General features: G+C 43.0%; 1 protein-coding gene across 1 annotated transcript in view; it reads right to left on the reverse strand.

Moving 5' to 3' along the window:
- The window catches only part of EDA (ectodysplasin A), a 50,080-nt gene extending 38,008 nt beyond the window's left edge, over nucleotides 1–12,072 (reverse strand). The window contains exon 1 of the mRNA XM_026066290.1: nucleotides 12,019–12,072. Coding sequence (XP_025922075.1) covers nucleotides 12,019–12,072 — 54 coding nt within the window. The remainder of the gene's footprint in view (nucleotides 1–12,018) is intronic.
- Nucleotides 12,073–14,540: the final 2,468 nt, after the last annotated feature.

Raw genomic sequence — 14,540 nt, forward strand, 5'->3', positions numbered from 1 at the left:
ACCTCACTGCAGAGGAATGCACGATCGCCCCGGGGTCGTTCGCTCCTCGGCCCCCGCCTGCCCCAACTGCAAGGCCTCGGCAAGGGCGGCGGGCCGGCGGCACGGCTCCGCGCCTGCCTTCGCGCCGGCCGTGGCCACAACAGCCGCTGCGGGCTTGCTTCCTCTGCTGATGCTCTGCTCCCAGCTTAGGAGTGGCACCTTCCTGCTCCTTAACGAAGATCTGCTGCGTTCTGCATTTGTAACTTTATGCCAATTTGGCTTTGAAGCTCATCCAAGCCCTGATACGCTATTTCACATTCTTCTTTTTTAGAAAAACCTAAACCAGAAAGTTTCCCGGTCCAAGGTCCAAGTCGTTTCTATTCAATCCCACCTGTCCACAGGTGGATCTCAATTTAATAAAACTCTTGACGCTTTGTCCTTTGGCTCCTTGCCGCAACGATGCCGTGCTACCGAAGGAAGCAAACCCAGGCCCGCGAACCGCTCGGGGCAGCCTGCGATCTGGCAGGAGCTCCCCTCCACCACCTGCACGCCGTCACAGCAATAAAACACATCCAAAAAGCAATGACAAGTAAAAGCAGGCACTTATCGACCTAAGGGAGGACGACTTACAGCGCCGGGTGGGAAACTCTCAATTACGCTCAGAAGAAACAACATGACTAAGTTTTCTGAGTAAACTGAGAAAACAAACCAGCGTCCTCGCCATGATTTACAGCATCGAGCATCTTAAGGGCTACAACAGACAAGGAATGCAACAGCGTGAGTGAAAGGACGGCTGGGCCCTCGTGGGTATGGAGGATATCTTCTTCCGCACAACAAAGCAGGAGAATTCATGAGCAAAACGACTGAAAGCTTTTTAAACTTAAATTAAATCCAGTTGAAACACTGGCATCCTAGTCTGAGAAACGAATTACATTATAATTCAGGTTAAAATTTCAATGAAATCATCCGTACTACTTTTGAGTGCCATTATTGCTTGGCTATCCTATTTGAACATCACAAAATATGAATAAATAGAAGCACTGAAAATTACATGTTTGTGCAACCAGCATGCTAAAATGTGCAGCTTCACTCAGAAATAAAAAACAAAAAAATCCTTCTAACTTCAATGAAGTGACATGAGCTGCTTCTGGCACTAACGTTAAAAATGAAATCTTTCATTTTAAGATGATTTTGTAATGGTACAACACTAATTGTTTCAAAACAAACACGTTTCATTTTATTGTTATTATGAATGCAATTTTAATACAACATCCAAAATTTTGAAAAGCAGCAGTTCAAAATTAAGCTCATCCAAGTCTAAAAATCACCCAGGCCATCCAAGTCTATCTGTCTAAATATGCCAGTACGGACAAAGCTGCAAATATCACTTATATGTTTTAGAAGCACAAATGCCTTTGGCTTCAAACAACAACTTTTGCTGGAACGTGGTGGCTTTTTTAATTGTGGAAACTCAACACAGAACAGGAATCATGGAGGGTGGCAAAATATTTGGGGGGCTATCTCGTTTTCCATGCCTCTGCGTTAGCGCCACAACAAAGATTATCGACAGAGAAAGGCAATTTTCTTCTTCTGATAGGTATAAACTGGACCCTCGTATATCAGCTTTCCACTACCCATGCTTCAAATACACAAAACTATTAGCAAACTTGGAATATTCAGCTAACAATTTCAAGAATTTGGAAGGGATGACGTACTTGGATTTTTGATTGAGGACTTTTTTTTTCTCTCTTTTTGGTGAAACAGTCCAAATTTATTAAAATACCAGAAAGCATTTCAAAGGCTGAACAAAACCATTCCAGTTTGATCTCAGAAGAAGAAATACAATTTTTAAACAAACTGACACAAAATATGTTTATTTTTTACTACTGCTATTTAACCAACATATCCTTTTATTTACAAAATTCTAATAACAAGGCTCTAAGCATGCTTTCTTCAGCACTACAACTAATGTGAAACTTCCTATAAAAAACCACCCCCAAGTAAGAGGCATACAAAAGGGAAACTCAGCTGATGACTGCTGAGCAAATGCAAACGGGCCCCTTCACCCAGCCTGGCTTTCCTCACACAGAAAAGCATCGCATTAACTCGCAGCTCTTCACTGCTGCAGCTTTGGGTCTGGATGTAAAGTTGTCTATGGTTATGCCTCAGCTGCAGCCCAGCTCCTCTTCCGCTATTTTCTGCGTTTGCAACAAGAGGGGGTTTTCACAGCAGAACTAATGGGCGTTTGCCACCGAGCTAGGAAACCATAACGAAGCCACGTGGGCAGATGCAGAAACAGGAAAAGTCGTCAGCAAAATGCTACTAGTTAGCCGCTAGCAAAGCGTTAAAACATAAACGTTGCTGAAAGTAATTCTTTGCATGTCTGAAAACTGACCAACGGCAAGGACAGTCCCCTTGGGCCTCCGTCCCCTCGAGCCTCCAGGTCCGACCGCCGCTGGAAGCGGACAAGGAGGCTACAGCAACGTCTCGCCCGTCCCCGTGAGCGAGCACCTCGGGGCGTTTCGAGGGCAGGCCGGCGCGGAATCACGCAGCGCCGCCCCGTCGGAGACTCGCTTCCCCTGTTACGAAGGACGTTTTCCTTCTTGTTTGTATTTGCGCTAAGAGCTGACAGTGCATATTTGGTGCAAAGACGTTTACAATAAACGCCACAGTATTTTTTCTTCCTCTCGAGACCACCTGATTCCAAACTATCCTTGAGGGATTTGTCCGACTGCTCCCGGTGTGCAAAGTAATGGCCCATCCCGAGGACTTTTTCCCATCTTTTCTAGGGCTGAGCTACCACTCGCTCCTTTTACCAGAGTTTTCAGGGACCACTTCTGGATCGGATCTGATAGGATTATTTCCAAAATATATATTTATGCTGAATCGTCATTTTAAGAGTTGGGAGGTGACAAAAGCAGAAGGAAACTAAATATCCCACTAAAATCACTCACGCTGCATCTTTTTAAAGGTAGCTGAAAGTGCTGAAGATTAATTGTTGGGAATAAGGAATCATATTTTAGGCAGTACCTATCCAGCTATGAACTCTTGATGATAAAAGATTATTGGATAGCTTCAATGTTACTTTATGGGCAGGGGGGAAAAAAAAAGGCAGCAGCAATACTGAGGCTGATATGCTTCTGGCATATTCTGGTCAAAATTCAGACTGTCAGGATCTGGAGACACAGAGAACCTTGAGCATCGCTTACTCCTGGATAACGAAGGACTGAGCCCTGATATTTTTTAAAAACTGCATTTTCTTTTACTTAATTTTCTTAATTACCAACATAAAGAATATTTTCTATAATTACTTGGTAATATTCTTCAAGTACTGTTCCACTGTTACCTTAAAAAAATCCCCACAAGCAACGGAAAAAGCAACTTAAAATGAAAATGAGGAATTACAGAACGTGTTAACTTAGTGCTCTTCCTTTGGAAGAGCTGTGAGGTGAGAAAGCATAGCTCACTGAAGGTACTAAGAAAGGTAAAAATACATGTAACTTGCATAGCACTCACGCTAGAACATTACTAAGAGTATTCTTAAAAGTCAAAACCAATAGGTGCACTCTTCAAAAAGGTTTCTTTTAGGAAAACGTGACATCAGCCCGATGCTCGAGCTGGCACTTGCCGGCGAAGCCCTGGCAGCCGAGCGCGTAGCCCTGCTCGCGGCTCGCCGCGGGACGTCCCGGACGGGGACCCTGCCTTGCTCGGCCCCCCAGCGACCTCCCGGCCCGTCACGGCGCTCAAGGAAAGGGCAAGTCCGCAGCGCTGCGGAGAAGCCCAGCAAGCACGTACCTGCTTCCAGAACTGAAGTATTTGCTCCCACGCAATTAAGCAATAGCTATATAAAAGTTTGGAACGATCACTGTTCCCCTCCCTCCAAGCTCAAGCCCTCAAATTACATTAATTTTAGAAACACCACGTAAATCTATTATGACTCTGTACTTTCAGTCAAGAAAATAAAATCACTGGAGGATGCTTAAAAGGTCAAAAAGTGAAAAGAGAAATAATCCCAGGGGAAAACATACCTTAAAATAACCTGTAAAACAATAGTAAAAGCATGCCTTACCAGAATGAATCAGCTCTACCTTGGTTTCTCTCAGCAAAATAAAGAAAAACAAAGGCCTGCATACAAAAGCACTTATTTTCTCTGCAGCAACATGCCGAATCCTCTCTGGAAATGCTGAACAATAATGCTCTGGAATGTCAAGAGAACACAATAGGAATTACCAAAATAACRTAGCCTGCAGTTACTCAGAAACTAATCTGTTTTGTAAAGAACGACATTCCACAGTCTACAAAAGTGAGACTAAAGACACTTCATATAATTTTTTCTTAAAAAGTACCATAAAATAGGAAGCTTTCTTCAGGATATGAAACCCAGATGTATCATGGAGTTATTACTGGAAATGCAAACTATGCGCAATAAAAAACAATGCTGTGATGCTAAAATAATTGTTACAGTTTGAATATTTAATTACACCCCTCTGCAAATACCCTAAATAACACGCATCCCTCAAAAATACATTTTATAGGCACGAAGGTCCACTGGAAACCGAGAGAACGTATTTCAGCAGGCTCAAACAGCGTCAAAATGAGAGGTGAAAAAATACAACCCAATCTATGCAATTATGTGCAAATAGCACATTTTTTCCTTAGGCAGGACGGTCTGTAGGAAGAACTAATATTTTACCTAAACAGCACAGAATTGGAAAAAAGCCGACAAGCTTTTGGGTGCACAAACCCTAGTCCTGAGGAAGCCTTACGCTCCTGCCCAAGATCCACCAACAGCAAGGGGCCCCTGGCTGTGTCACTCTGCATGATGCTAAACAACTGCACGTGTGCACAATTTTGGTTTCCAAAAAGGGCTGGCATGACAGGGCAAAAAAAGCAGCTGAGAGATCAGGCTACAGGTTTACAGGAGCCCCTTAAAGCCAAAAGGGGTATTACCTGCGGCCTCTTCTGGGTTCGCTTTTCAGGTTAGGTAAGTTATCGATAGGCATTTTGGAATATACCTCCTATGCATTCTTACAACGTGCCTCAAAGCATATTCGTTATGTTAAAAACAAAAAAACAGAAAACCACCCTGATCTGCATGCTGTATTTCTTAAAGTTTGCTTTTAATCAATAATGAGAATGTTGGACCAGTCAGCTTTAGATCTAATAATAAAAAAAACAAAAACCAAAACTCACGCTCTCCTACAGCACCAGAGAACAAGCATGAAATCATCCTCCTACATTACTGTTTAATGTTATTGTTAAAGTCAAATTCTCTCATTCATTTGCAGTTTTGGAGATTATTAGCGTGAGAAGACTAATAACCAAACTAAGCTCTTTAGAGACATTCTTTGCAAGTAATGCTGTTGCTTTTCTGGCGCTCTGAAGTTGAGCAGTCGGAGGTTGTGGTTCAGAATAACAGCAAATTGAATATTAGCCCCATTGTCCTACATCAGAAATACCCCTGTGGTATCACGTGGTGTAAAAAACCCGATGGATTATTTATTTTCAAACAGACTAGAAAAGAAGTTTTGTGAGTAGCTTTGTTTTATTGAAAAAACCATTCAACATATTTTAAGCCTTGCTTTTGTCATCATTACTTTTCCTTATAAAAACACAAGACGTGAAAGAGCAAACAATTCACATTTCAGCATGATAAAACATGACAAAAATTTACACAAGGAGTCTTGTTTGCAAGACACGCCACACTTCTGAATGCAGAATTCTTGTAACGTGATACACATCACGAGAGAAAACCTGGCCAGAGATAGTAAACGAGAAAGTAACAATTAAAATTTCTATAAGCCATAACTCTCAAATCCCTTCTTACACCTCCAGATCTTCTCTTCAGCCCAACTCCTCTGCACGCCTCCTTTCCAGGGGATTTGAAATAGGTTACCTCCGGTCCCCTCCAAATCCTCCCACTGGCTTCTTTTCGGCATGAAAGCTCAATACCATCCGCTCCTTCAAGACGGTCCATAACTCTTCCTAGCCCTATTGCTCCATCTCTCATCACTCCCTGTCATCCTTCCTCCACGGTGCTCCGATGCCAGCCAGGCCGCTCTTTTTGCCAGCTATTCACAGTGAAGCCTGAGGTCCCAAAGGCACAAAACATCAGTTTTGAACTGATAGGAAAAACACGATTCCCCCTCATTCTGATCTGCACGTAATGGTCCTGACAGGCTTTTTGGACTCAACAGTAATCTTCAATTTATTTTTATTCTTTACCTCCCAAAGCTAAGAGGTAAAGGGATTCTAGTATCTCCATTTTCTACCTAGAGAATTAAGGCATCGGAGATACTGCGCAGCTTATCCAAAGCCACACAGGAAGTCTGTGCTGGAGCAGGGCCTGGAACATCGCCTCCGGGCCGGGGCTGTACCAGCAGAGCCCCCTTTGTCGCAATACTCAGGAGACCCTTCATAACGAGTGACGACTAAGTGGCCAGCCAAGCAAGTCTCCGGCAATTATAAAACCAGACCCAACCGTGGTCCAAGAGGTGGAACGGGACCAGGTCACTCAACAGGGACTGGCGCACTGCACCCGCCGCTGCTTCCGTGGAGAACTAATGCCCTTCCTGGTAAATCCATGGCCATTAACAGAGCACAAGCACTTTTAAGAAACAGATTTGAGCTGCTTCTGAGTATTTCTATCCTTAGGTCGAAAAGCCTTTCAGCAAAGGACTGTGCAATCAGACTCTTCAAATATGGAGCCCAGTGAGTCATACTCTTGGGTCTTCTAGGCACTGTGGTAATTTAAAATTATTAGACAACAATAAAAGAGGAGGGAGCATATTTTCCTAAGTTTTAATTGGTATTTTAACTTTGTTATTCAGGAAAGCCACTGTATTTTTCAGCACAGATCATTAAACTGATTGCCAGTTTATCAATTCAATCCTTGTTACAAACCGCCCAACACAGTGAATTAATAGTCATTAGAGGCTATAATGCAACTCAAACTTTCCTTCAGAACTGAACCATTACCAAAAACTTTACTCTTCATTCTTCCTTTTTATGGGCAGCATTTGTTAGAGAATGGGACCAGACCTTCAGGGAATACTGGCAGAGCAGCGCGCAATCCTGCCGGAAAAGGATCTGCGTCCAGCTGCCTGGCCCCGCAGCCCCGGGAACCGCGAACCAGAGCCGCTGCGGAGGTGAAGACTAATCCTTGTCCTTGGGCGACCCGGCAACACAATACCATCCTACAGCTCCTACTGGAAAGGAGGAGTTAGTCCAAGAGAAGGCCTGCAAGAGAGAAATTTCTTCATTAATGTAGAGAGCTCCTCCAGGCTAGGGAGCAGAGTAGGAAAAACAGATTAAAAGAGGTCGCTTCGGGAAAGGATTTCCCTCTCAGTGCGTATGGCCAACTTTACAATGTTAAATAATCCAGAACACTCCATCCTTTGCATCTTTTCAAATAATTGCTGGACGCCCAAACATATCAGTATTGTCTTTTTTCAGAGAGGACTTTTTTCTCCCAAATTTTTATCTCAGCAGAAAATAAGTAATTTTCTAACTAGAGCTTTTAACAGTAGTCCTAGATATACGGCAGTGGTTTTCTTTTCACATGCTGAAAACTCCCACAATTACAGCTACCAAGCTTTCACTAGGAAAACTAATATCCTCTCAGAATGAAAGGAAAATAGAACAAAGACTAAATATTTTAAAGGTTCACGTAAAACCTCAGTAGTTAAACTGCTAGGTCAAACTACTCCACCAAATATCAGGCTGCTTTCCAGAAACCTGTCTTTAAAAGAAAGTGTTTTTATTTGCCCCACCAAGAGACAGTAAAAGTCAGGAGTAGCTACATACTGTTTCCCTACAGTATATTATAGATAGCAAATTCCAGAAACACAGATAGTAAGAAAGTCATTTAAAGCTGTACACTGATTAAAAAACAGTATTCCAACTGCCCAGCTCGTGACACAGAGAGTTGCTGCGCAGTATGAAGTGCTTCACAGAATACTTCAAACAATGCAGTACCATCTCACGGTGGCTCCTCCGACCGTTCCCGGCCTAAAGGCCTTGGACAGCTAATCCAGAAAACCAGCTTCTGTACATCCCATGAATTTAGCTTAGTTTAACATGCAATGTACCAAGTATTTACATTTCTACCACTAATTCACTTCTACTTTCAAACACAGTTAACTCATCTCCGTTAACGCCACACTCATGTTATAGAGAAAAGAAGAAAAAACAAGTATTTTCTGTGCAACTAAAACACTTAATCAGTTTGTTCTTTCACCAGAAGCTGGAGTAGGTGCTCCCGGGCTGTTCAAACAAAAGCTTCAGATTAGCATGAGCTCTCTTCTTTCCATATATTTGTGTGTTAAATATAGGCCACAGAAAAGGCTCTTCACAGCGACCTGCTTTACACACTTGAGGAGGCTTCCAGCTGTCCTAATTGGGATTAGCAACAGGACTCAGTCTCGCCACTGAATTTGGAAGCATGGGAAAGTCTTCTCCTGCGAAGGCTCTCTCTTGGCCTGGGGACATACAGTGTTTATTATCTTCCAGGATGGATTGCTCTTCCATACCTCCAGCTGCTGATACACGATTTTAGCCCAGCGGGAGAGTTTCACTCATGTAAAAACCTCAACCACAGTTTTTAAAGCATGCACTATATAGACACAGCTGAGGAGACAAAATCTTCAGAGGCTCAAATCAGAGCTATAGACTACAGGCAAGATAAGAGCAGCTCTGTGACGACATCTGGATCAAGCAGCTTTAGAGACAATTAGTTATGCAACTAATTTCAAGGTTTCCATTAGCAGCCACCTCTGGGCTGCGGGTCAAAGCATCGGAGCTGTTAACGCTTGTGCAGAAGGTCCCCTCCTTTCCTCCGGAAATCAGGAGCGCTGGCTGTGGGCATGGGGCTTGACAGCACGTGCGGATGGCTAGCCAAGGGTTTTGCTGGGGCATGTCTAAAACAGAAGTCAGTCGCAAGAGCACTGACTTCAATGAACAACTAAGAACGGTGGCTTTTTCTGCACTTTTTAAAAAAAAGAATAGAAAATAAAGGTGTAAGCGAAGGGAACACCTGACCCACACTGAAGATAACACTTGCTTTTTACTTTCTGTGAACTCGGAGAACCTGAAGCAAATGCAGTTAAACTTTGGAAACACGGCAGCAGAAGCAAACATGAATTTCCTTTACATGGAAGCTGGGACGAAGAGTCTTACTTTGGAGAGTGAAGGGTTCTGACACACATTCAATACAGGCAGTCTCCAGCAAGGTCTTGTATACAAATTGCTGGTTCTCCATATAAAATTTGTTTTCAGAGTAAAATGGAACCAGTTACAGATTCCAAAATCCTCAGTCACACACACACGCAGCTTTAACTGATTTTATAAGAGCACCTGAGTACCCGAGATCTAAATCTGATAACAAAGCAACATAATCTCGACCCTAAAAGACTATGGTTTGGTTTACAAGGCTGCTTGCTGAAATGCTTGTCTCAAGATACACTTCTGCGGAGCTGTTTTGGTCTGTATTTTAGCTGCTGACTCCTAAGTGAAAGCTTCATCCAAGGGTACTATGCCGTTAATGCTCCAGCTAGACACAAACCTGAGGGAGTCATATACTACATCTAATATAAAGCAACGGTTTAGTTTTTCAATTTATTACACCTGTTGGCACTGAAAGAGAAAGCTAAAAACACAACCCAGATGTTAGGCAGAACAAGGTCAAAGCGAAGTTTAACACCATATACAAAGACACCTGCACTAAGTATTTTAATGGTAGCAAGACTAAGAGATTTCCATATCCTGGTACAGTAGACCTGCCATAAGTTCTAGGAACATATTGGTTAAACTGCTGAAAAGTATCAATATCAGTTTAAGGAAAGGAGCCTAAATCAGTTCCTTTCGTTTCCCAAGGAAATCGGACTTAGCTGTGAACCAGAGCCAGACAAAGATCTGCTGTCTATTACCACAAATTCTCAGTTTTTCACATTTTAATTAGCCTTCACGGTCTTTTTCAATCCCATTTTCAGCCAGCTGGACTACTTCCCCTCCATATGTAGGTCACAGCTTCTTCTCTTACATACCCATGGTAATTTTTTTCTTATTTTAGCATTCTATATTATCAAAGCATTTGTGCACTGCTATAAAGCACTGAGCACGCTTGCTTTGGAAGGGGGTGGAGGGAACACTATAAGCTGAAATGTCTCTATTTTCGCCCTATTTTCTCCTTTTGTCTGTTTTTCTCCATCTCTGCCTTTGTTCATGCTTTCTCACTGCCTGGATCTTCTCCAGTATGTCCAGGACAGCATGAAATCAACAGCATAAACCTTCTTGAAGCAGTAATACCTCTAAAATGTTCTGACATTAGGCATCAAGCCAGCAAAGAGCTTCAGGGCCTGCTCTACGCCCCGTGAAACTAGAGACTGGAGTCTCTCAAACCTGCAAAAGCTCGTATCCAACCACAGCTATGTCTCCTCCTCAGGAGGAAGTTTCCTTTTACTATGTTTGAAATCTTTTTTAAGAACACCCAACACGTTCCACTAGCCATGACGGACCAGTGAGTTCGTGTGGCCTCCACAACTGAATACCATCACCCATAACACACTAGAGAGACTAGAAGATGCTGTTTTCCTACTCCCCACTAAAGCATGCTTCTTTCCCACTCAATGGCCTCAGTTTGCACCACCTTCAGACGTTTCTCATAAGAGAAAGGAGCTCTGAAGCACCACTATCTCAGACAACTGAGCAGACTGGCTTCTTGAAAGAATAATGAGTTATCTCTTTTCTGAAAGCCACCTCCAAAAGAGGTATATCCTGATGGTGACAAAGCCATCTCTTCTTGCAAGAGCTAACAAACCAGCAGAAGATGGACAACTGGATCGTGCTCTGGAGCGTTCCATTAAAGATACGTCTGCAGTACCTGAACAGACTACATTTTTAAGTTCTCTGATATTTTTCCATTTATCTTTCAAAGTTCTACATACATAAATCCATTACTTGAGCTGCTACTAGTTATGGATTTGGATTTTCTTATTAAGATGACCCCTGAAGTAGAAAGTTACAGGAGAACATTTGTCAAACACTGGAAAGTCAAGTGTCTGACAAACTGATACTTTCTCCGCAAACTTAATTCTACCCTTGATAATAGAGACCTACTGCCACCCTCTTCTTCCCTAAACGAAACCTGCTGTTTTCTCCGTGAGAATCACAGCTCCAAACCAGCACTGCTGCTCCCAGCCGCACGGTGCCAGCCATGGAGCACAAGGGATGTGCTCCCTTCAGCCTAGTCCCACGCAGCTGCGAGAGCCCCTCAGGGCGCTTCGGGCAGCACTGCTGACATGGGGGAAGCTTGGCCCTGGCTGCCGTTCCGGGGGGATCGGACCCCTGTGATATACACTTGCTTTCTTAGGCCAGAATACGGGGTGGGAGGTGGAGGTGGAAAGTCAGGCGTGTAACTCAGTTTGCCAGCAGTTAAAGTTTAAGGATTATACTCATGTTCTGTAAGATCCTGAAAAGTTCATGGCAATACCAGATTCACATAACCATTCCTTATTAATGCTTTTTTCCCTATTTATTCCAGATTAATAGAATTTTGAGAATTTTTGGCTCTAAACTGTTCAGGTAGATAAAGCTTTTTTTTTTTTTTTTTTAATATATATTTTTTCTTGCTCCACAACAGAACAAAAACAAAGACTTCCTGTTAGAGGGCATTTTTACCTTCAGCCCAGGGGTTTTAAAAGCTCATTTTCTAAAACTGGATCTTAAAATAAACCTTCAGCTTGGATTAATTTTTATGAGATTTCATTGGAAGGAGGAAAATGGAAGGGAAAGAGAGATAAGGAGGGATTCATATAGTCTAAATGAAACTATTACAATTTAAAAAACCAAAACAGGTCTCCTGTAAATATAATGTCCATTAAATAATTGATACACTGTAAAAAAAAAAAATCTGCTACAGCATAGTAACTGATGAATAATCTCAACCAAATTATTGCCTATGCATTTAAAATAGTCTTCATATTGAAGTTTTCTCAATGAAATAGCTAGAAAAACAAGAATAAATTACAGATAGCAACATACCTGACTAATTTTCAATTGCTGATTCATTTCCTGCAGCAGGGCATCACTGCCCATGTAGGTTGGAAAATGCCAGTGCAGTATGTTTGGACCTGTCAAACAGCCGGGGCGATACAGAACGAGTACATTAGACAGTTCACAACCTTACACTTGAACTGGTTTTATAAAGCATTCTGTTTAGGCTAGGAAGGTTTTGATGCCAATTCCCATAGCTGCAGGAACTCACGGTAGTGTGGTGGGAGACAGCTGCTGCCAATTTATTTCTATAAAATTGATCGATTCAAACAAATTATGCCTTGTTGCCTAATTAATCAGATCCACTGATTAGTGTCAAAAGAGACTGATCTCATAGAAATGTGATTCAGTGCTTTTAAAGCATTTGTTCCCTTTCAGGGCACAGCTATGCAAACAAGTCGCCGCAAGGTAGAGCTAGGGTGTGGATTCACAGCATGTCAACGACACTGCTGAACGGCCAGCACGCGTGCTGCTGCCATGCAGAGATTACAAAAGAGCTTATCCCTTAATGAAAGGTCTCACTGACGTTGCGCAAACTAGATTCTTCAGATTTTCAGAAGCAAGATCTCAAGTGATTCAGCAGTTCTCACACTGCAGGGTGCATCATCTCAGGTTTGTCTTGTGCCTTATACAGAGCAGGGAAAAAACTAGCTTCCACCAAAAAGAAACGGGGGAGATGACCTGGTCCAAGCTGCTGAAGCCACCTGGTCTACTGGCTGCAGCTCCACCTGAGCTCATCATTTTGTACATAAACAGGAACAGGACATAGCATGAGAAGAGGGAGAAGGAGGAAATATTCCCCTGCGCCTCCACTCTAGAAAGCAGATAGAGCCAAGATAATCCTCAACACATGGCACCTGGGAAACAAATTATTTTGTCTCCAGATAAATGTAATTCTTGCCAGAAACTGAAATTAAATTGCTGTTTATTTTCCTCCTAGTTTGGTTTCCCCTGGCTGCATTAGCTTAACTGGCAGGAGATGTTTCCTCTGGAAGCCTGCAGAGACACCCTTGGACACCTCTCCCACACACCCCGAACAGCCTCGACACACACCGCYCGTGCCAAAACCACAAACACGAGGGAAAAACAAAACCCAACGGCATTTTATATATGGCTTCCTAAAGAAGTAAAGCTTAYGCCGTCACGATCTCTTCTGTCGGTTGTGCCATCTCATCACCTCTCCAGACCTGGGAATCCATTGTCCTGTTTTAATCAAACAGGGAAAATGGTTTGGCAAAAGCAAACAAACAAATCAAACCCTTAAGCTCCCCCAAAGTTTCAGGATAATCAGCAGATAAAACAGATACAAAACKTAACATCCCTGCCTCAGAGTGTGCGTTCTCCAGCAGCCGGCAGAGCACAAGGAACAGGAGCGGCGCTCGGACACGCCACTGTCCGCGCCGTCCCTGCCCAAAGCCGCACACGGTTACCGGCAYGGCACGGACCTGGGAGCACGCAGGGCCTGTTGGCAAGCGCAAATTAAGAGTACAAGAAGAGAGAGACAGGACAACCCGCTGGAGATGGTGCTTCATTCATTCCGCTGCTCTTGGAGCAACCTGCCTCCTTTAGTAACTGACAGCTCTACAAAGGCAAAGGCCGTTTGCTGCGTCGGCAAACCAACGGGGCAGAAGCAAGTCCTCCGGACCGCACAACGCGCTCCCAGGCTGGACCGGCGCCCTGCCACTATGGATTTCGGGATGTTCTCAGCCTTTTAACGTGCTGCCTGTGCTACAGAGGTTGACCACGTGAGCGTTGTTGGGTCAATCCATGGATTTCATAAGATACCAGCAGAAGAAAACAGCAGAAACCTGAGCTTTGAAAAGAAGCTAATRGTTTCCAACTAATCTAAGTAAGAAACGTTTGGATGTACTGTAGAAGTGGAAAATACAGAAAACAATCTGGGAATAACACAGGAACTCTAATTCATTCACACCTAGATATTCCATAAAATACCATATCTCACACAGCTGGTCCTAAATACAGGCAACGCCACATCCCGAGCCATCCTCTAGGCTGGGCTTGCCAAATAACCCTGTTCCACTTGCTGGTGCTACCATACAGATTCATAATCAGAAAGACAATCTCAGTTTACTCTCCACATAAAAGMAAAGTGACTGCTGGTAATCAAAAGCAAAATGCATCAAACCACCCACTGGTTTGATCAGCGGTCAATTGGGTATGAGTTCCAGCTCGACCAGTACTAGCAAGCACATTTTGAAGTTAACCATTGTCTTTTTAGCAAGTGAACCTTGATTATGACATTCAGTCTTTGGTTATGAGCAAAACACAGTAATACAAGAAAGGAGAGGTGTTATTACATACTTATATATACATACATATAAATATATATATTGTATTATATATCCTTATTATATCCTTTGGGCAAGCCAAGCCTTTCTGTTTTAAACTTTGATGTGATGAAATAGAGAGCATGTCTTTTAAACAGGCAAGATCAGCGACACAAACGATGCTGCACAAAACAGCAGTCAGCACAACTTTTCATGACATAA

The sequence above is a fragment of the Apteryx rowi genome, unplaced genomic scaffold, assembly GCF_003343035.1.
Source record: "Apteryx rowi isolate R43461 unplaced genomic scaffold, aptRow1 scaffold_24, whole genome shotgun sequence".
NCBI lineage: Eukaryota > Metazoa > Chordata > Aves > Apterygiformes > Apterygidae > Apteryx > Apteryx rowi.